This window comes from Rattus norvegicus, chromosome 7 (genome assembly GCF_021556685.1).
Source record: "Rattus norvegicus strain SHRSP/BbbUtx chromosome 7, alternate assembly SHRSP_T2T, whole genome shotgun sequence".
Lineage (NCBI taxonomy): Eukaryota > Metazoa > Chordata > Mammalia > Rodentia > Muridae > Rattus > Rattus norvegicus.
In genome coordinates this window covers 16,108,578-16,132,333 of record NC_141540.1, presented here as the reverse complement: position 1 = coordinate 16,132,333, position 23,756 = coordinate 16,108,578, and the positions used below count along the sequence as shown (strand labels likewise).

General features: G+C 46.7%; 1 protein-coding gene across 1 annotated transcript; it reads right to left on the bottom strand.

The window, feature by feature from the left end:
* Positions 1-16,407: 16,407 nt before the first annotated feature.
* Positions 16,408-21,899, bottom strand: Tektl1 (tektin like 1). The gene is given in 7 exon segments (NM_001025774.1): positions 16,408-16,787; positions 17,410-17,523; positions 17,610-17,705; positions 17,813-17,979; positions 18,287-18,485; positions 19,767-19,871; positions 21,262-21,899. Coding segments are annotated over 7 exon segments (1,503 nt in total). The 5' UTR covers positions 21,832-21,899; the 3' UTR covers positions 16,408-16,535.
* Between the last annotated feature and the right edge of the window lie 1,857 nt (positions 21,900-23,756).

The window sequence follows — 23,756 nt, the reverse complement described above, 5'->3', positions numbered from 1 at the left end:
AAATGAAAGTTTGTAGGTCTTTGGGAATAATTTGTTTTTTATCTGTAATATGTAAAACATTTAATCATGTAGGGGTATTGGGAAACATGCAGTATTTCATTTGTACTTACTGTAAGCATTCACTTAAAATAGAATATAATTACATTGTAGTTTTTATACTGCGTGAGAAATTTTCCTGGGGGGTATAAATTATAGGAGAGGAAAAATAAAGTTGTTGGAGCATTGATTTATTTACCAAATGTGTGTGTGTGATTGTGTGTGTGTGTGTGTGATTGTGTGTGTGTGATTGTGTATGTGATTGTGTGTGTGATTGTGTGTGTGTGTGTGTGTGTGTTTGTATTTGTTTTACATTCGTCACCAATCCCCACATCTCCTCCTTTTGATTGCTCAACACACTGCTATAGCTGGCCTCCAACAACAGGGCATTTATGATATTTTTTCTCATTGTCCCACCATGAAATTTCAGCTGGTTATCTATCTATCTATCTATCTATCTATCTATCTATCTATCTATCTGTCTGTCTGTCTGTCTGTCTGTCTGTCTGTCTATCTATCTATCTATGTATCTATCTATGTATCTATCTATCTATCTATCTATCTATCTATCTATCTATCTATCTATCTATACATCCATCCATCACCTAGCAATCAATCTATCAACCTATTTCACACTCTACCTACATAAGTCTGTTATACATATCCATTTCTGTCCTCTACATCTATATATGTCTGTACACATGTTTTTATCTGTACATATTGTGTATACACCTGTGTACCTGAGCACAGGTAAAGACATATAAAGAGTAGGGTTATTCTTTCTCCTTCTCAAACCGGTTTTTGTACCTCTGGTGGTGGTGGTTCTCCGTGAGGATGGATGCTTTCTATGTACTGCACCCTGTGGAGAGAACACACTTTCTTACCTGATTTCTCACTGATAGGTATTTGGGTCGTTTCTAGTGCAACTTTTCAGATTATGAACCGGGAAGTTGTGCGTGCACGGCTCGCCTCTCTTGGCGAATGCACACTTGCATTGATTTCGAGTGCCCCTTTGTGAGGAGCCGCTGCTGGAGCTATGGCTGCTTTGAGTCTCGCACCAGTGTTTTCAAGCCTGTCCAATCCACAGCAGCACAGCTTTCCCAGCCTTTCTACCCTGGTCGTTTCAGTACGAGAGCAACCTCCAGGCCCTGTGAACTGCACAATATCTCATTAAGTGGGTGTCAGGAATTCGTTTAGTTATTCCTCTGCTGATGGATGTTTCAGGAGTTTCTTGTTTTTCTCCATGACAAGTAAAAGATGCCACGGGCAACTTCAACACACGCCTCCTTAAACCCGAGATTGAGTATCTTTGCTTTCTTACAGAATTAAGATAATGTGCACACTTATTTATTTGCACGTGTGTGTGTGTGTGTGTGTGTGTGTGTGTGTGTATGAGGGTGTGCGTATGCCACAACTCCTGGGAGTCAGTTCTCTCCTTCTGTCATGAGGGTCCTTAGGAATCTCACTTAGGCCATCAGGTTTGGCAGCAAGTGAGTGCCTTTACCGGCTGAGCCATCTCACTTGCTCCTAAGAGTTCTCTGAAGGCAAAGTTCCTAGAAGTAGATTTATTGGTCCCCAGATCACCAATAGCACTCCTTCAGTCACTTTTCCACATCAAACAATATGAGGGGGGAGAGGGGGAGGGAGAGGGAGAGGGAGAGGGAGAGGAAGAGGGGGAGGGAGAATCATTATTTCTGCCTTGCCATCAACACAGGCTACTCCTACCAAGCCAAGCTTCCCATATGTAAAATTAAGGTGACTCTGGCTGCTTTCTCTGGCTGCCATGGGAGGCACACACAGAGCAGGGCTTGAAGCTGGCTTTCTGCACATTGGAGGCACACCGTGATTCCTCCTTCTCTATATTTTCATGTTGCAGGCATGCAGCCGGTCACCACCATGCTGGGGTTTCTCTCCAGTCTTTTTCCCCATTCATTCTGTTGCTTTCAGTCACAGTTCTCTAGGACTAGGTCCAGAAATTTCCACTGAGAAACCTATCCTGCCAGAGAGTGGTGGATATGCCTTCAATCCCAGCACTGGGGAGGCAGAGGCAGGTGGGTCTCTGAGTTTAAGACCAGCCTGTTCTACAGAGTGAGTTCCAGGACATGGAGGGCTACATAATGAGATCCTGTCCTAAACGAAACAAAAGCAAGAACAGAAGACGAAACAAACAAAAGACAATACAAAAAAGGTATATAGAGAGATTAGAGCAACACACACAACGAACGAAATCAAACCACGAAAAGCAAGTCAAATAATAATGATGTCCGTTCGTAGCATTGGGCAATTTCTTTTGTATAAATACTCTTTCGGCTGATGTCAAGTTACCAGGAAAATGCTTGAGTGTGGGATGAGGAAGACGTGGCCCGAAGTCAGGACTGAATGGTGTGTAGGACAGCAGGGCGTCTAGACAGGCTGTCCCCTGTAAGGGAGTAGCCTGAGCCGTTCCCTAGGAGATAAACATGTAAGCATCTAGAAAGAAAAAGCAGGTGGCTGAGTGTGCTTGCCTTAGTGAGGTCTTGCAGTGAAGAGTGACAGGGAGGGGTCTTTGCTAACGTCTCCCTAACCCAGCCTTGCTGAGATCTCAGGAGGGAGTCCTCTAATGAGACACAGGCGTATGTGTCAGGAGCCATGAGAGTGAAGGATTTATCACTATGGGCCAGAATAATAGCTCATCGACTACCTCAATTGAGTTATCACACTAATAAGGTATTGGATGATTGTTGGGTGAGAGAAAGTCTTGTATAAAGGCTCCAAGGATTGCTGCCTGCTTGAAGTCGCAGAGCAATGGGGTGTTTTGGGGATGAGCACGGTGAGGGAGGCAGCCACTGCAGAGGGATGTCAGTGAGGAGAGAAGCAGCGGAGAGAGCTTGGTGGCCTTGGAGCTCCATGCTTGTTTTCACGTGGCTAGGGATCAAAGTGTAAGAGGATGTTGGTGTTAGTCAGTGAGTCTGAGTGGTGAGAGGCTATTGTGTGACACTTCCTCGAACACTTATTCACCCTAGATAGAGAATTGAACTTGGTGAGACAATGAGTTTATTTGGGTTACTTACAGGAGTGCAGATAAAGTGTTACTTATAGGAGAGTGAATGACTCAGAGCGCATCCCAGTCTGGAAGACAGAGCGTGAAGACTGCAATCCCAAAGCTTTCTGAATGACCTGCAGGCAGCTTGACAGGTCGGAGAACGTCCCTTCCTAGAGTCCTTACCACGTACATAACCTTACAGAGGGAGGGGTCTCGTGCATCCTGATAGTTTTAGGGCTATGTAGTGAGAACCTGCCTCAAAGTTCAGGAGGATTGGGGGTGGGACTGAGGCTTTGATCCATGAAAATATGCCCAGCGACAGAAGCCAGACTGAGGCCCACGTTGTAGATTGTGGGTTGGTAGAATCAAATTCCACCTCGTGTCATATTTAATATTCATCGTTAGTGGCTTGATGTCAGGAAGTGATTGATATTCACAATCGTAGCCAACAGTAGTATCCTGAAACTTTATCTGAAAGCCACAGTGAGCTAGGAGGAGCACACTACAGTGACTTGTTGCACAACTCACGGACAATGTATACTAAAGCATTGCACTGTCGAGCGAAAGCAGATAAGGAGATGGGTGTGTTGTTCGCCTGGCATAATCATGTTATGGCGTACAGAAGCCCACTCGATTTATGGGATTCTGCACCAGTGGATCCCACTAACTGCTCATTGAAAGAATTGGGGAAGGACCAGTGAGTGGTTTAAATGGCGAGGGTACTTGCTGCCAAGCTTGAGGACAGAAGTTCAATTCCCCAGGGCTTCCATTGTAGAAGGAGAGAACTCACTCCTGAAAGTTGTCCTCTGACCTCCACATGCACACCTTACTCCCAAATACAAGAGCACACATGTGTGTGAACACACACCAATATAATGATAATGATAATGATAATGATAATGATAATGATAATGATAATAATATATTTTGAAAAGAGAAAAAATTTGGGAAAAAGTTGACATCTGAGCTGGCTGCACAGGTCATCAATTCCAGCTACTTGAGAGACTGAGGCAGGAGGATCACATGTTCAATGTCACTCTGGACCCTGCCTCAAAGTAAGGAATAAGAGGAGGTGTAGGGGTATAAGAGTCAGAGGGGATGAAGGACACACACACACACACACACACACACACACACACATACACACCTCAGTGGTATCAAGTGGCACAAGATGATGAATTCGATCTTGAGCTGTTTGATATAAACCAAAAGTCTCACAGAGTTACTTGTTCTTCCTCAATATCCCATTAGTGATAGAGCACAGCCTTCTATACCATTGACATTTGACTAGGTGTTATAAACAACTCACAGGTAATTCCAAGAAGGGAGGCAGGAGGGACAGCTCGGCAGTTTAGAGTGCTTGCTGCTTTTGCACAGGACTTGAATTTGGACTTTCACAGCCATCAGCAACACCAGATCCAGGGGAATCCAACCCCACTTTCTAGCCTCTTCAGGCCCTAGTACCTATGGCACACACGCAGACAGACAGACAGACAGAGACACACACATAAATAAATAAATAAATAAATAAATAAGTAAAAATGCAATTTAAAAGCTGTTCAAAAGGACTGGGGGTGTAGCTTGGCTGGTGATTGCTTGTCTAACACACGTGGAGCCCTGCGTTTTCCCCTAGCGCGGCATACAACTCTATATGGGAGGCTCACACTTCATCCCGGCACTGGGAGGTGGGGGCAGAGGATTAGAAATTCAAAATCGTTTCAGTTACTTATGGTGTTTCAGGTCGGCCTGGGCTACCTGAGACCACGTCTTTTAAAAGAAAAAAAAAGTACATTGAAAGCTGCCTATACATTCACTGTACACATTTAATGGTATTTAAATTGTTATTACACTTATTATTTTGTATACGAACATGGGACCATGCATGCTGTAGCATGTGTGTGAAGGTCGGAGGACAACTTGTAGGAGCTGATTCTCTCCTTCCACTATGCAGGTTCTGAGAATTGGACTGGTCTTTAGGACTGCTGTCAATCAACTTCACTCACTGGGTCATGTCATTTGTCCTATGGCACTATCCATACAAGGGACTTGAATATCTACCTTTATGGTATCTGTGTGCTGGAACCAATCTTCGTGTCTTTGCAGCCTCTGAGTATTTTCTCTGCTGTAGCCTGTACTCTGTGTCACCAGTGCATGGTACTGGTGCAGGACCTGATGCTTTCCCCTGTATCCTGAGCAACAGAAGAGAGATTCATGGTGACGAAAGAGAGTAAATGGGGGTAGAGTTGCTCCAGTACTTGGGACGGCTTTCTGTCATCCCAGGCTGCCTTGGAGCCTAAACAACTCCCTACACATGGCACTGGTAAGATAGGGTAGCATCTTGTTAGGCAGGATTTTGTCAGGCATAGTCTGGGAAGATGCCCAAGTGCCTCGGGCGCTCACGTCCTTGAACAGATACAAGTTTTGCAAGACACTAGTTTGACAACCAATAAGAAGGGCTGCTGTGTGGCTGTGAGTTTTCAGGCCTTCTCATGGAACATTGATTTTATTTGTAAATATCCCTTCTGGTATTTATTACTACATGTATTTACAATAAAAGTACAGACAGGTTTAGTGGCAGCAATAACCATAGGAGTTGTTATTGTTGGGTAAAGCTTAATCCCCTTCCCTTTCCTCTCTGTCTCATTCCCTCTCCCTTCCCCTCCCATCCCTTGTGTCCAATCTCCCTTCTTTATCCCCCCTTCTGTTTTTTTCTTTTCTGTTTTCACTTGTTAGTCAGGACCTTACACATACTGGGTAAATGTCCTATTACTAAGCTACATCATTAGCTGTGAAAAATACTGATTTAGTCTTTTAGTCTTGGGAAGTGAACCTAGGGTCTCACACAAGCTGGGCAAGCCTTTGACTATCAGGTTGCCTCCCAAACCATCTTTTTCCTTGCAAATCCTCTTGCCTCAGGTAATAGGGCAGCTGAGATCACAGGCCTGCGCTCCCAGGCCAGGTGGAAGAGCTTGATCTCCCACTGCTTGGTTTCTTGCACCTCATTTGCAATTTTCTGTAGAGACGGGTTGATATCTCATCACGGCAAGGGACACATAACGCGTATTTTACCTCGCACAAAAGCACATGGTGTTCTCAATGGACATGCCATTCTGCATAAGCATGTGGTACAGTGTGATATCCCGGTACATGACTGTAATATGAAATGATTTGGCCTACACATATAAGACATATAGTTAGTAAGGAACACAGAATACTTAAAGTTCAGGTAGGGTAGCCTTATCTTTGTGTGTGAGTTCATGTGTGGCACATGCATATGTGCGGAGGCCAGAGGAATGTCTGCTTTGTCACTCTAAGACTCTCCACCTTATTCCCTGTGGACAAAGGTCTCTCGCTGAACCAGGAACTAGGCTGGGAGCTAGCAAGGCACAGTGAGCCTACCATCCCTGCTTCCCCAGCACTAGGGGTATAGGTGGCATTTATTGTCTTTTTGAGTGGGTGCTGGGGATTTGAACACAGGACCTCATGCTTGAGGTAAGCATCCTTAGGTGAAGGTCTCCCATTACCTGGCCCTTACTTTCCAGAGGAAGAGTTTATAATACTCTCTCAGGATTTTAAACATCAGAACTTGAAACCTACTAACCACTGTGCTTCCCTATGGGGGAAAATCCATGTGAAGTTTAAGGAGAACCGAGGTGGTGTCATGGATGTTGAAGGTAGCTCGGACTCTTGACTTCTCTTACTTCCCTTGCTCCACAGCCTTGGGTGAAGTCAGTGGAAGAAAACAAGCCTGAAAGCCTAGAAGACCACACAAGCTACCAAAGATCCTTTGTTCTGGAGACCCAAGAGATCAGTGGCAAAAGTAGTTTTGTTCCTGACTTTGGCCAAGTACACTCTTCCCTCATGGCCCTGGCTATGACTTCTGTTCTGTTACACCTTTTGGCCAGACTCATGTTGTTTCAATTTCTATTTTTTTTTTTAGTTTGTTATAAAGAGTATATGTCTTGGAGCTAGAATGCACAGTGATTAAAAATACTGGCTGCTCCTCCAGAGGCCCTGTGTTCAATTCTCAGCACCCATATGGTAGCTCACAATTGCCTGTAACTCCAGAGGATCCAACACCCTCTTCTGACCTCTGCAGGAACTGCGTATACATATGAACAGACACATGCAGGCAAAACACCCAGTCCACTTGAAATTGAAGAAAAATTTAAAAGTGTGTGTGTGTGTGTGTGTGTGTGTGTGTGTGTGTGTGTGTGTGTGTGTGCATTTTGGGGAATGGATTAGAGAGATGGCTCAGTGGGTAAGAGGGCTTTCTACACAATCATGAAGACTTGAGTTCAAAACCTTAACACCCAAGTGAAAAACTAGGCATGCGTGATTGTGGCCTTGGTGCTGTGGGGAGTGGAAGCAGGATGATTGTTGGGGATTGCTGGCTGAGAGCCTAGCTCCAGTTTCAGCGGGAGACCCTGTCTCTAGAGAAGGCAGAGACTGATAGAGCCTGGTATCCGATGTTCTCTGCATGGACACCCCATCCCCCAAACACAATGAAGAGAAAGAATAGGTGTGTGTGTGTGTGTGTGTGTGTGTGTGTGTGTGTGTGTGTGTGTGTGTAGTGAAGAGGAAAGCTTCACTCTGTAGAACCATATAACTGAGTAGAAGACACACAAATGTAATGGAGTGAAGCAGAGGCTCTACAGCCCAGTGTGCTGGCTTGGGCTTTGACATTGCTGTCTTCAGTTGGGTAACCCTTGGTGATTCAGTTTCTCAGTCTATAACGAAAAGATACTGATTCCCACATTACCGGAGTGTCACTTGGGTTGATACATCTAAACACTTAGGGGAGTTCTGTGTTTTAGGGAGTATTGGACTCCTTGGTACCCCCTCCCCCCATTGGTGTATGTTTGTGTTTGTGTGTTGTGTACGTGGATATGGAAGCACAAAATCCAATCATTACCCATCACTCTCCCACCTTATTTGCTGAGGCAGGGTCTCTCAGTCAGACCAAGAGCTTCCTGAGATGCCTAATCTTATTAGCCAGCTTGTCCTGGGATCCCTTCCAAGACTGGAGTTTTAGTTGGGCTGCCCCAAGAATCCAACATTGACTCATGTGGATTTCTGGGGATTGGATCTCTGTTTTTTTGGCTTCTGCAGCAAATGCTTTAACCCCAGAGCCATCTCCCCTGACCTTAGGATGCTTTTGGAATCTATCATTTCCTGTCTATGATCACTTTCTTGTCTTAGATGAAAGGACCAGCACCCAGGACCTGGGAGGGACCTTACATGCCCAGTAGACCCTAACTGAGGTGGGGAAGATCTCTGTGCCTTCCAGACTCTCCCTTTCCCTCTGAACAGGCCCTGGTTCGTGCCCATGAGGTGGCCAGAGGCTGATGCTGAGATGGGACTTCAGGGAGCTTCATGACTCGCTAGGATGTGATGACTTCAGAACAATTAGCGATCGCTGTAAGAGCCGTGCTTCTCAACGAGGCATGAGGCGGAGATAAAAGAGTAATTATCGGAAATCCGCAACTGTGGTTGTTCTTACAACTAAGAGTCACCAGTATGTTTGCGTGTTCAGAAATGGGTGAAGAATGAAGTGGGAAAGAATGAAAGGAGGGAATGTTAGTGACCCAAGAAAAAACCTCGATGGAAAATTACTGCTGGGAAACAGATTTCAGGAGAATTAACTTGCGCAAGGTCATTTCTCCACAGGGGAATGGTTCGGGTGTCCTGTGAATGATTGCTGCATGCTAGCCAATAGGAAAGTTTTAAATTAATTTTTAAAAAGGTCCACTTCCCCGGTGTCCTTTCTTTTCTACTACCTCTGGAGGGTGGTGGGCTAAAAGGGAGGTTAAAGCATTTAAGAACCATCATTAAAAATAGGCATTTGAAACAATTGGAGTTACAGGTATCATATCAAACGCAGGTCCTCATGTTTGCAAGGCAAGTACTAACTGTCCTATTAAACAGTAAACCTGTTTGGGATTTCTAGCTCTAGACTCTTCCTAAAGGTTCAAAGCACTAAACTCATGGTACTTTATTATAATATTAATAACAGATTTATATTGAAATGGAAATCGGCTGAAGTCAAGAGAGAGTTGTTTGAGATGGGGGGAACTTGAGGAGGAGCTGGGGGTCACAGCCTTTAGGGCCATAATAAAACCCTGTTCCAGGGGCAGTGGGCACCGTAGTGGGTGATGATGACTAGAATGCTGGAGACACGCGTGGACACTGTTGTGCTTTGAATGAGATGTCCCCCATAGGTTCATGCATTTGGACACTTAGATGCCAGGTGGTGGTACTGTTGGAGGAGGTTGTGAAACCTTTAGGAGGCAGAACTTTGCTGGAAGAATTATGTCATTAAGGGTTTATAATCTGAGGGTTTATAATCTCTACTTCCTGTTGGCTTTCTTAGCTTCCTATGTGTGGATACACATGTCATCGGCCAGCTTCCTACTCCTGCTGCCATGTTTTCCCCACAAGGATGGACTATTCTCCTTTGTAACAGTGTTTCTCAACTTGTGGGTTGTGAACAATCCATCTAAGATATCCTGTACAACGGACATCTACATTATGATTCATAACAGTAGAAAAACTGTAGTTATGAAGTAGCGACAAAATGACTTTATGGTTAAGGGACACCACAACATGAGGAAGTGTACTAAAGTGTTACAGTACACATCAGGAAAGGTTGAGAATCACTGCTCTGGAACCATGAGCTAAAAGAAACCCTCTCTTCCTTATGTTGTGTTTGGTCATGATATTTTCATCAGAGCAACAGCAAAGGAACTAGTGCAGACAACCAGACAGGAGGCTTCACAGCAACACGCAGGCAGATGGTGGCATGGGTCACAAAGTGAGGTGGGGCTAGAAGGAAACAGATGTATTTAAGATTATTAGGAGTGCTATGATTTGAGTGTGGTTCTCCCTCCCCTCAAAGACTTGGAAGCCTGGTCTTTAGTGTAGAGGTGTTAACAGTTGCAGGTATCTTTAAGAAGTGAAATGTGTTTGAATATGATTGGCCCAGGGAGTGGCATTATTGGAAGTATTGGCTTGTTGGAATAGGTATGGCCTTGTTGGAGTAGGTGTGGCCTTGTTGGAGTGGGTGTGGCCTTGTTGGAGTAGATGTGGTCTCATTGGAGTGGGTGTGGTCTCGTTGGAGGAAGTGTGTCTCTGTGGGGGTTGGCTTTGAGACCCTTCTCCTAGCTACCTGGAAGACAGTCTGCTCCTGGCTTCCTTTGGATGGAGTGGAGTTCACAGCTTCTCCAGTGCCATGCTTGTCTGGATCCTGCCATGCTTCCTACAATGATAATAATGGATGGAACCTCAGAATCTTATAAGCCAGCTCCAGTTAAATGTCCTTATAAGAATTGTCTTGGCCATGGTGTCTCTTCACAGTAATGGAAACCCTAAGACATGAAGTCCATCTACCATTAGAGGGCCGAATAGCTATGCACATGTGAGGAACACTAACCAGCTTTCGTATGCAAAATATTCTATTGGTTTTACTCTTGTATCTACCCATTTTTATTACTATGACTAAATATCTCAGGCTTGGTAATGTTATAAAGAAAATACTTCATTTAGCTCATAACTTCTAGAGATGAAAGGGCACAGAAAATGGAGTCAGGTCAGCTCCGGTGAGGACCTATGAAAGATAGTGTATAATCATGAGGAAACGCACCTGTGGTCTTTGAGTCAGAATGTCTCCCATCGACTCATATACTGGAATGTTTAGCCCCCAGTTATTGCCACTGTTTTCGAAAGATTAGGGTTGTTTAACACCAAGAGATGTGAAGCTGGGAGGGAGACATGGGATGAGGGTAGCTAGGATTTAGTTCTAGTGAGAGTTGTAAGAACAAGCCTGGTCCTAAGCTCATCCCTGTCTTTCTGGCCTGGGATAATGTCTTAGTTTCTTTTGTATTGCTATGAGAAGACATCATGGCCAAGGAATGTATAGAAAAGTTTATTGGGTGCTTACAGGTCAGAGGGTGTGACCATGACCATCAGGTAGGGAGAATGGCAGCAGACAGGCAGTTGGAACAGTAGCTGAGAGCTTGTATCTGACTCTCAAGCTTGAGGAAGGGAGGGAGGGGGAGAGGGAGGAAGGGAAAAAAGAAGGGAGGGAGGGAAGGAAGGAGGGAGGGAGGTAGGACAATGATATCACAGTCTCATGGGCTTTTAAGGCCAAGCATTCAGTATATGAACATATGGAGACCATTTCTAATTAGAAGACCACAGGTGGGCTTTCTCATGGTTATACACGTTATCTTTCCTAGGTTCTCACCAAAGCTGACCTGGTCCCATTTTCTGTGTCTTTGAGTCTCTAGAAGTATGAGCTAAATGAGTTATTTTTCTTTATAAAGTTACCAAGCCTGAAGTATTTAGTTACAGTAACAAAAATGGGTGCATACAAGAGTTAAATCAATAGGATATTTTGCATACAAAGTTGCTCTGTCTAGTAACACATACTTGTAATCTCCATTACACAGAGTCTGAGGCAGGAGGATTTTGAGTTCAAGTCAGTCTGGACTACTTAGTGAAATTCTTGTCACAATAAGTAAGTAAGCAAGCAAGTAAACAAACAAACAAAAGCACAAATACTTCTCATATTTAATAGTGCATTGTTTGTTCATTTACATTCGAACACATGTGTGCACGTGTGCATGTGTGTGCATGTGTATGTGTGTTCATGTGCATGCGTGTGTGTGTGTGTGTGTGTTTGTGTGCATGTGTGTGTGGGTGTGTGTGCATGTGTGTGTTGTGACACTGTTTCTGGGGGAGATGTGAAGAAATTTCTGCTGACCCCAGTTAGGGAACCAATGACAGAGCAGACCAAAGTAAGGATACTACTAAAGTCTAACTTGGTGAACTAGTTGATTTCATTGGGGTTAATTATAGGAATGTGGGTGAGAGGTTGCTTAGAGAACACAAAATGACTCAAAGACAGCTGCATCACCAAAGCCCACCCAGGAATGAGAGGTGGAACCCTGGAGTTCAGTGCCCCATCTATAGCCACTTAGCAGGTTAGAGGGTGTCCTTTCCACGTAACTCAGTTGGTCTGTGCCTCTTCTCAGAAGCTTGTCTTGTCTGAGAGTCTTCTAGGTATCTTATCTTCTCTGAGAGTGACTCTAGGCAGTCTTTTTTTTTAAATTAATTTATTTATTTACATCCTAAACTCTGCCCGTCTCCCAGTCTCCCCCTCACAGAGATCTTCCCCCATATACCCCTCCCCTTCTTCTATGAGAGGGTGAGGTCCTCCTGGTTATTCCCCCACCCTGGGTGCATCAAGTCTCTGTTTAGGCTTATAAATATTGCAGAGGAAGGGATTGAATGTGATTAAATCTATTCTGTTTCAGGAATTTCCTGATGTTGTTTTGAGTTGTATAGTTCTGTCTTCCCTTTAGGATGCAGTGTTCACCCTGAATCCCCTAGTATAACCTATTTCACTTCCTTGAAAATGTTCTGTCCTAAATGAATGTGTTGTTTCACTCTTGCCTTACATCCTATGTCTTAGGAGGTTTCCTTCCAACGTGGAATGTTTTAACCTCAGAGGTTTGTGTTGTGCCATCTCCCTAGGCCCAGCAGGGAGATGGGATTAATCAGAGTGAGATTAATAAGGCCGTCAAACAAGTGAGCCGGGTGTGTTCAGTATGGAAGGGAAGATTTGCAGGCCTGGACTGTTTCTTCTTTTGAGAGGCATTTGTTCATTTCACCTCCCAATTTCATACTGGAGTATCCATTTGGATTAAGACCTTCCAGTTCCACATATAGTCTGGGCCAGTGGTTTTTAATCTTCCTAAGGCTGTGACACTTTAAAATAGTTCCTCATGCTGTGCTGACCCCAACCATAAAGTTATTTTCATTGCTACTTCATAACTGTAATTTTGCTACTGTTATAAATGGCAATGTCATATCTGTGTTTTCCAATAATCTTACATGACCCCTGTGACAAGGTTGTTTGAACCCCCCTCCCCCAAAGGGATTATGACCCACAGATTGAGAACTTCTGGACATTAACCTATTCCTCAGTGATGCTGATAAAATATTCTTTTCTATCCTGGAGGCATCCCTGCCTCTCCAGTGATGGATCTCTTTGCTGTGTGGAAGCTTTTCATTGGCATAGCTCTGCTGGCCAACTCTTACTATTGTTTCTTGTTTGGGTTGCAAGTACTTACAGGTTAGACAGAGCCTTGCACTCACTGAGTGCCATATCTGAGCCTCATCACTGCCCCCAGCCTCGTCCCTCTTCTCTAAGGTGTGGATTTGACACCGCCTTATGGCCTCCCAGAGAAAGTGTCTTGCAGAGTCCCTGGAACTCAACCCTTGGGGAGCAGCTGACACCTCTGTAGGATTGTGCAAATGCCGCCTGGGAATATTGTGTAAGGCTGGGTGACAAATGGGGCTGTGTCAGCAACGATGGGGGCAGTGGCATGGGGCAAGGCATCGCTTGCAGAAAGACCATTTGCATCCCTGAGGGTGGTTTCTGAGAATCAACAAGCAGTCCTGTGCTCAGGGAAGGCAGTGCTGGAGCTTAAAAACGGGAGGCTCTACCTACAGGGAAAGCAGCCGGTGGGGTTCACCCTGAAGAATCTCCTAACAGCTTCTTGATTCTGGTCCTGGAGACCCCACCTTTGGAAAACTGCAGGAGTTAATATTAGGCCGCCCTGTCCGGGTTGTTTTCTAGCACATGACTCACATCTTTGTAAGGAACATTCTCGTTAGTGATCGTAGCTATGTTTCACAAAGCCCCTGTGAGTACTGAATCAGCGGACGTGGAACTGTGGCTCCTTTGGGAAATGACGCTTCTGACTACAATTCCACCAAATAATCCACACCCAGCCTTGTTTTCAGCTTCTGTTTAAAGGCACTTTACTTAGGACTTGGATCTCGTTGACCTGTTTACGGGTAAACAACATTGTAATGCGTGCCCGAACGAAGCTTATACGACGTGACGCTTGGCGTGTGTGCGCATGCGTCCATGCATTTGGTTTATGTGTACATGTGTGAATATGGAGGCTAGAGGTTGACGTCAGTTGGTCTCTTCTGTTACTCCTCATGTTACTTTTGACACAGTGTCTAAGTGAATAAGCTTACCAGATTGGTTAGACAGGCTGACCAATGAGCTCTGGGGAGGAAGCTCTGAGGATTCAGACTCAGTTGCCGGGTCTGGCTTTGATATGGGTGTTGGGGATCTGAATTCGGGCCCTCAGTTTCCTGATTGATACACCTCCTCGTCTCCCCTTTTATTAAGATTGTTCATTGGCAGTCTCATCCGGGTTTATGATATGTTCTGGTCACCCACCCACCCACCACCCCATATGCCCCTCCCATTCCAATCTATTGCCTTTTCGGGTTGTTGTCTTTCTGTTCTGTTACCCACTGAGCTTAACCAACGACGTCTGTGTGACCATTGGATTGGACCTAACGACTGGATCCTGGTGTGTTTATCAATGGACTCTCCATTCAAGACACTGACTCCCTGTAGGAGTCTATCAGGAGCTACTATTCATCAGGGAGGAGTAGGGTGCCACGAGTCCCTCCCCGATCCGTATCTGACTGTTGACCGGCTCAGTCTTGCGTAGGCCCAGAGGCAGGCTGCCTCAGCTGGTACGAGTTCATGATTACAACTGTCTTGTCCCGACGATGGCATTCCTTAGCCCTTTGCCTTATCTTCTGGTTCTTACCGTCTTCCACCCCCTCTTCCGCGGCGTTTTCCGGGCCTTCGGGGAGGTGGTAGAAATGTTTGGCTTAGCCCAGCCTTTTTCTTTCTTTCTTTTTTAAGGGAATGTTTCTCCTAGCCCAGGCTGACCTCGAGCTTACTGTGTATCTGAGGGTGAACTCTTGATCTTCCTACCTCCACCCAAATGCTGGCATGACCGATCTGTGTCAACCAACACACCTTGCAGTACGTTTTATTTTTTCCTCCAAGACACAACACGACTTTTTGGGTCAGAGACCTTGGACAGTGTTTCAGCACTAAGCATGGGATGTCATCCGAAACAGTGAAGCCACTATCCAAAAGCACGAGAAGTGCAAAACACAGACTGCCAGGAGAGCGCTTGTTCTCAGTTAGGATGCTGAAGCCAGGAGGAAGGGCCTCTTCTGCTTTGTCCCTGCTAGGGGAGCCTGTGGAGTCAGAATGGCTGGAAACTTTCAGTGCTCAGTGGCAGCAAATGACCTCACACACATCAGTATTGATTGGTGGTTATAAATTTTTTGGGGCATGCACAAATATGGGATCTGATCGGTGAGGATCAATCATCATTTCTTTACTAAGTTCCCTTGTGTTGAGGACTGGAGAGTTGGCTCTGTGGTTAAGAGTGTGTACTGCTCTTGGCAGAGGGTGGGAATTTAGTGCTCAGCTCCCAGCATCAACAAAAAGGTGGCTCACAACACCCTATTACTCCAGCTCTAGGGATCTGATGCCCTCTTCTGGCCTCTGGGGTCAACTGCATGCACATGCCCACAGACCTCGCAAAACAAGTACACATAATTAAACAACAAAACAACAACAAACAACAACAACAACACCCAAAAAACAAAAGGCAAGCAAGCAAACAGAAACTTCCCACAATTCCCTTAGGTTTCATGTACTCCTTCCTGATTGGTTTCCGGAAGAGACTGACAGGTGCTGATGTAGAAGTCTGATCCCTAGGAGTCCTGAGACTTTTCAAGTTGACCCTTGTTGAATCCATGGATTTAGATTCAAAGTGAGACGGCAAAAATCACTCGCCCCTCTTTGTCCGTGGATCTCAGGCCCTGGAATCTAGGGAGAACAGATCACAGAGTTCTTTGCTGGTGTTCAAGGTTACCAGAGCACACATGAGGCACTGAGCTACAACTGGACATGAACAGGGCCACTCGAGGGTCTCTCCCAAAAGAACACTGTGGCTGGGGGGGGGGGGGAGGAACAGATTGGAGAGCTTCACAAGGGCAGTGGCCATTTAAGCTGTGCCCACTGCTGCAACCTGCCTAGTTCAGGGCCTGGTACTTTGTGGTATGAGGACAGAAGCAGATGTCAGAGGCATTCTGCTAAGAGGGCAGGCGGTGGATGAAGCTTGGGCAAGCGACTTACCCTCTCTATGACTCAGTTTCCTCCACTGTAACATGGGACTGTTAATATCAGCGTATGTTACTGCTCAAGTTCTGATAGGCAGCGACTGTGCTACAGCCCTTCTGCTGATATATTCATCTGTTATTACCACAACCGGTTAAAAATGGGTGCTATAATATTCATTTTACAGGCCTGAAAGACTGAGGTCAGAGAAGGGCAGGGACTTGCCCAAGGCCGCACAGCTTGAAACCAGCAGCTGGGATTTAAATCCTAACAATTTGACTTCGAGGAGACTCTAGGTTTTGCGGTGTGATTGACGTACAGTAGGTGGATAATAATGATAATATATTTTAATTATACTTCTGTTAGAGGGCGTTTGGAGGGAAGGTTAGTCAGAGGGAAGGGAGGGCCGTTTATCTGGGGGCATCCGCTCCAGCTGCCCAGGGCCAAGGCTAGCTGTGATCACTTGGAGGAGGTATTGGTTCGGCTGCACGGTGGTGGTGTGCGAGGGTCCCAGTCGTTGATCAGGCGCTTCGCCTGCTCATAGCACACGTGCGGGTGGAGCTGGCGTAGGCGCAGACGCACCACATCATAGTCCACATCGTGTCCTATCTTTTTGCAGTTGAGGCTCCAGGCGAGGTTGTCGTGTGTTGTACGGAGTTCTTTTAAGTTCTTTTCCATTTGCAAGTTGTGGCGGGTTAGCAGGTCAGTACCCTAGAAAGGGAGGGGGCAGATATCTTGATGGGGAAGGGCAAAGCCTTGGCGAAGAAGCTGCCAGGTTGAGCTGGGGGCGCGGCGGGGGGGGGGCAGACCCTGGCAAAGAGAGCAGGGCCCTTACAGTGGAGGGACTGTTCTTTAATAGAGAGACAGCGCCTGTCTGAGCGGGATCAGGGCTTGTGGAGAAGGGGCGTGGCCGCGCTTGGGAGGGGCGTGGGCATTCTGGGGGAGGGGTGCGGCTTTTAGGAAGTAGTGGAGCTCGCAAAGTCATTCTGGGGAGGGTCAAGGCAGAGCTTGGAGGGAAAAAAGCTGGGCCAGGTTTGCCAGAAAACCAAAACAAAACAAAAAAGCAAAACAAAACACAAATACTAAATGGCTGAGATGGCTGAGGGAGGGATGTTCTTACAGCACTAAGAATGGTAGAACACGTGTGAGCAATTTATGTTAAGAGTTTCTGAGTTGTGGGAAGGCCAAACCGTGAATGGTGAGGCCCAGCAACTTGAAAAGCCTGATGTCAGAGGCCGATTGGCAGTGAGCAGTTTTCCCTTGGTCTCGTGTGCTTGGGGAAGGCAGCTTTTACGGATATGATCTCACCTAGGGGGATGTGGAGGGGACATACCTGGGCAAGGCGAGTAGCTTCCGGCAGCTGGGTGCCCACATGTCTCTGATACATGCGAACCAAGGGTCTGTTCAGTTTCTCTCGCGCCTCCAGGTCTCTTTTCAACAAAGGACCCTGGCAAAGTGTGTTTTGGGGAGCAGTGAGGCCGAGCCTACCATATACCTGCCCCTTCCCAAATATTATTCTCCCTCAAACCTTACCTTGATGAGGCCCCGTGTGACATACATTTCTTGATTGAATTTCATGCACCGGTGGATAGTCCCCCTCATTAGCCCTAAAGTCATGGTCATTCTTTCCTGGAGATTGGGGGGTACAGGGGTTTCGTTCTGGGCCACTGTTCCCTCCTTCCCCAACCACTCCAGCAGTAACCATTCTCCGGAGCCCAGCCAGGCAGTGTGGGCACCTTCAACTCCAAGGTCTCGCGCATCTTCTGTGCCAGAGAGTTGCATACACGATCGCTTATCTCCTGTTGTTGATTCTGAATGTCCACCTCGTTCTTCGCCAGCTCGGCTAAGATGTCCTTGGACTCCATCAACAAGCGCTTGGCTTCAAACAAGGCCTTAGCACAGGCTGTGAAAGCACAGGGTGTACACGGGGGCTACAGGCCTCTCCTTGTCTTCCTTTGTCTCTCCTCCCCTTCTCCCCTCTCTATGGTGGTGGGCCAGCGGTGAAGGACCATGGGTTGGGAGAAAGGCCAGGAAAGGGCTCGTAAGCGAGGACAATCTAAATAGTGCCTTGGGTTGGCTTCTTTTGAAGTAGAACCTGTGAATGAATGGGTGCTGTCGGGAGTGTCCAGGGAAAGAGGCCAGGCCAGGCTGTTACTCGAGTAATGGTTTACGGAGCATAGCTTTAGCAGACACCTTTCTGTGGTGCCTACCTGGGGTGTATGCGCCCACGGGGTCAGGAGGAGGCGTTTTCAAGCCCTGAGTTCGAGGAGTTGGGGGTCGGGTGATGTCTACCCACGAGTGGCGGCCAGCCTGCTCCAGAACCTTGTCCAGCGGCTGGTTCATGAGTCCCACAGCTTGCAGCCTTTCCTGACAGTAGAAGTCCAGAGTGTCCCTGCAGGAGGCCAGAGCCTGCGGGCCAAAGAAACAAGGCAGAAAGTAAGCTTGAATGTAGCAGGGAAGAAAAAAGGCAGAAAGTAAGCTTGAATGTAGCGGGGCAGGGCTAAACCCTTCGTAAAGCTCTTGGGCCTTTAAGCTGACTCAGCTCTTCGTTGTATTGAGGCCCGACTTCATCAGATAGAAGTCTTTTTGCACACATATGTCCTTGCAAACATACGTACCTAGATGATGCAGTCTTTTAGTAACTCATGCATTTTCCTGGTGCCTCTTGGTACCCTGAACCAAGATAATAGTTCTGCATGTTTTCTGAAGGGGTTAGCAAACCAAAGCCATACAGACTGCTGGCCCGCTTTAATTTTTATTATTACTATTTTTTTTTTTCTGAGACAGTTTCTCTCTGTAGCCCTGGCTGTCCTGGAACTCTCTCTCTGTAGACTGGGCTAGCCTCAAACTAATAGAAGTTCACCAGACTCTGCTTTCTGAGTGCTGGGATTAAAGGTGTGTGCCACCATCCCCTGGCTATTTATTTTAATCAGGACACAGTTGTAAACCTATTCCCGGACACACCCAGTCTGATGACTTTAAGCTGCTCTGGCCTCCTTGAGTAGTTATAACGGGGCATACAGAACACAAGGCTGAAGACATTTGTCATTTGACATTAAGAGAAAGCCTGCTGAGGGCTGGTAAAATGGCTTTAGCAGGTGAAGGGGGCTGCAGCTAATCCTGAAGACATGAGTTTGATACCCAGTATCCATATAATGAAAGGAAAGAACCTACATGGGAACCTTACAACTGTTGGTCATTTCAGCTCAATGAAGAATTGACACTACTGGTTTCTTGGGGGCACCTGCACTGCACACACACACCCTTCCAATATACGCATAATTAAAATAATCAAAAGTGATTCTGTGACGTAACTCAGTGTGTCCAATCCAAGGTGCTTCGAAAAATGTCTTCCCTAAATGGATCCTAATACTTGTGTGCCAGAGACTGTGCTGAGTGGAGATTTGGTGCTTGGCTAACAGGGACGAAATGGTCAGATCCAATTTCCACCAAGAGAAATCTATAGACAGGCTTGACTAGCAGCTGGGTATCAAGAGAATGGGGCTATTTGTTTATTCACTGTTTTTAAAAATGTTTTTATTAGTATATCTTACTTTTACACAATGAGTTTTATTATGACTTTTTTTTTCAGAGCTGTACACAATGCAGTTCGACCATATCCATCCCTGCTTAGGTCAGAGCCCTTTGTGTATTAGGCATCCAGGGGTCCCTCTCCAGGTACCCCCTAACCTTGAGCAAGGCCTCCGATCTTTCCATGTCTTTCTCCATTTTTCTCTTCATGGACTTCAGTTCCTCTCTCTCCCAGACAAGCATGCTGTCGGCCTTGTCTGGGATCTAGAAAGAAAGGGGAGAATTACTCTCAGGAGAAGGCTGGGAGGCGATTTTATCTTTTAGAGTAGAGAGGACTCCCACATCCTATGAACTGCAGCGCTTACAGGGGGAGGAGTTTTGTTCCTTTGGGGAGGCAGCGGGGGTGGTGGGGTGGTGGGGGATGGGTTGAATGCGTGGGGGAGTGAGGGTGTGTCTTTCCAGGAGGTGTGCCTATGACTTGCACAGGGAGCTGTTTACTGGCTTTTTAAAGTTTGCCATTTGGGCGAGGCGGCCTGCCCAGTGAGCTTCCGGGATACCTGTTTCCTGCCCTCACTGTTGGGGCTAAAGGCCCTCTCAGCACAAACCACCGATTCCGGCTTTTGTGTGGATGCAGAGGATTCAAACTTAGGTCTTTGTATTCACACAGCAAGGGTTCTAACTCACTGAGCTCTCTCTCCAGCTCAGGAATGACTTATTTATTTGTTGTTTGTTAGTTTGTTTGTTTTGTGTGGATTCTTTTGGTTTGAGGCCCAAGGAATCATCAAGTGCTCTTCTTAACCAGGTCTGAGGGCGTGTTTCATCCTTGAAATTGAGGCATCATGGCCTCTTGGCAGAGGCAGATTCTGTGAGTCTGGGAACTTCTTGGAGCAGGGGCAGAAGTGATGTGATACTCAAACTTGGGTTTGCGAATTTCCCTCTCTGGAAAGATTTTTATGCAATGTGACTTGGGGTGGGGGGCTGTCTACCCTCGTAGCTGGGAGGATTTCAAACAGTTTGTCTATTGGGAAAAGGCATCTGGGCTGTCCTTTTGGAAGTACCCTGATAGGAACGAAGACATTCGAAAGAGACACTAAGACCTTCAATCTGATCCCAGGAAACAGGAATTCACTCCAGATATCCCCCATAGGAGAGGGAAAAGGCCTGATGCCAGCTGGAGGAGAAACTTTCATCCCAGAAGGATGGCCACCTTGCTCCAGAGACTGAGCCTAGACAAAAGGTCAGCGATGGGCAGGACCACGCCTTAACTCGCACAGCTTAGATGTGCATAGTGTGGCACCCTCTTTAAACTTTATTCTCTCTCAGGACAATGAAAATGGATAGAAGAGGGTCATCTCTTTGTCCTTCTTCGTGATATGGTCTCATTTGTTAAATAACCTATTCTGTTTTTTACTATTAATTTGGCTGTTCTACTTGGCATATAGAGGATGGATGGCCGAACCTGTTTTCTTGGAGGCACAGGCTGTGACCTCACTTTTGGTAACAATTTTGGGGGAACTCAGGCTTAGGAACTTGGGAGGTATAGCTACCCTATCCTGGGGGTGTCCTCGCTGGAGATGGAGCATAGGGCGTGTTGTCTAGCTGCAGAAGGAAGCATCAACCTGTGCCTCTGGTGTGGTGGCGGGGAGGGTCGCACCTTCTCACATTTGGGTCGGTAGCCCCGCAACTTGACGCTTTGCTCATTGATGAGCAGGCCCTTGCGCACCTCGCTGAGCCTGCGGTCAGTGGCCTCTCGCTGGCGCAGCAGCAGCCGCAGCTGCCCATTGATCTGGTGCTGCGCGCGGCCCAGGCGGGCGGCGGTGAGGCGCGCCCCGCGCGCGTGCGCGTGCACCACCTCGGCGGTTTGCTGGGCACGCGCGTCGCGGTGCATAGGCAGCGGTAGGCGCGCGTACCAGGCCGGGGGTTTCATCTTCCCTTTCCATAGCGTGACGCCTTCGCCGGGAGGTGGCTTTTCCACGGTGCCGCCCCCTTTGAGCATCTCCACTCGAAAGCGCCAGGGTTCCATGTAGGCGGCACGGCCCAAGTGGTGCGCCACGTTTGGGTCCAGCACACTGTCCTTGGGCTGCCACATGGTCACTGCCTCCTTCCCACAGCGATCGGTCAGAAGGTGTGCCTTGCGGGACGTGGCCTTGGCCGCCTGGTGCCATTCTGGAGCTCCAACACGCGAGTCCTGGTCCCGGTCGGTGGAAGGGAGCAACACAGGCATGGTTCCTAACTTGGTACCCGGATTTGGCCCACGATCCCCTCGGAGAATGAACAGGGGTTCACCCACCCCTAACCACACACCACTCTTTCCTGGTGGCTAGAATGAGTGCGCCCAGAGCTCCCTTGGCAACCAGGACAACCTCAGAGACTGCGTTCCAGGGGCGGGGGATGGGAACGGCAAGCTGGAGAACTAGGCCTGGAAATTCAGCCGCTTTTGCAGAGTTCCCTCTCTCGTTTCTCTTGATTTTGGAAAGATGTCAACCAACCTATACCTCGGTCTTGCATTTGGAACATCCTAAGGAATTCACGAACTAGTACTAATATTAGTAGTTTTGAAGTATACACGAATACCATATTTGTGTGTGTTTGTTGGTGAGAAGGAATTGTGCAGTAATTAGTTCATCTTGATAGGTTCCGGGATCAAACTCAGACACTTGGGTTTGGGAAGTGCCTTCGGCTGAGTCATCCTGTGTGTTTGTATACTCTTGAACAGTAAAACAAACAAACAACCCCCCACCCCAAATGCTGAATTAAGAATAATTCCTGGGCTGGAGAGATGGCTCAGTGGTTAAGAGCACATATTGTTCTTCCTGAGAACCTGACTTCCATTACTACCACCCACACCAGGTGGTTTACAACTGACTTTAACCCAGGGGAATCTGATATCTCGCACCTCTGTAGGCCCTTGCATTTATGTGCACCGATCCACCCCCCACCGCCACATAATTAAAAAAATAAAAATAAATCTTTTTTTAAAAAGACTACAATTCCTGTAGCTGGGGAGATGGCTCAGCTGGTGAAGTACCTTGCAAACACAACATCTGAATTTGATTTGCAGAACATACATGAAAACATGCCAGGCTGACTTGGTGGTGAGGTTGTAATCTTAGCATCGAGTCTATTCTAAAATGAGGATTTCTGGGCTGGCCGGTCACTAGATGACCCGTCCAGCTCCTGGGTAGTGAGAGACTCTGCCTCAAAAATGGTGGAAGAGCTACTTGAAGAGAGACACATGAAGTTTTATGCACCTTAAACAAACAAACCAAAACACTGCGATTCCATTTAAAATACCATCAAAAAGATTAAAATATGCAATATTCTTAGGATAGTCTAAGTTCTTTCTCACCTCAAAGTTTAGAACTTTTTCCTTCTTGTAGAATTCTCCTTTGCTGACTTCAAGGTTTACTTCAGTTTGGTCTTCAGAACCCAGCTTGTGTATCTTAAAGGAGTCTTTCTCTACTGTGACCACGGGTAGCTTTACCCTCTGATTGCACAGGGTTTTAGTGCAAGCCACCAAAACTAAGAAGAAGATGGTCTTTTAGATGACAGTCACAAAAGAAAAAAAGAAAAATGCCCAAGTCAATGCTTTAGACAATGGAAGCAAACAACAAAGATCAACCAACCAAAGACTCAAAGAAAGAAGAAGAACCAAAGGCTGGAGTCTTTTCAGAAGGGGAGATGAAATAGATACCAGAAGTGGATGGAGGGAAAGGAACTGGGTGAGGGGGTGGAGAAGAGTGGGGGAGGGGATCAGATGTAGGAAGAGCTGGGGAGAGATAAATCATCTGTGGGTGTTTGGGGGGGCATCTCTAGGATATGCCAGAGACCTGGGACTGGGGGAGAGCCCAAGGTGGCTATAGTGATGACTCTAGTTGGAACTCCTAACAGCGGGTGACATGGATCCGGAAATGGCCACTTCCTGTAGTCAGGCAGGACCACCAGGATAAGGACAGCAACCCACCCACAAAACCTTCAACCTAAAATGTGCCCTGCCTACAAGATGTTCAGGGACAAAGATGGAGTGGAGACTGAGGGAAAGGCCAACCAATGACTGCCTCATCCCATGGGCAAGAACCAATCTCTGACACCATGATACTCTGTTATGCTTGCAGACAGGAGACTCGCATAACTGGGCGCTGAGAGGCT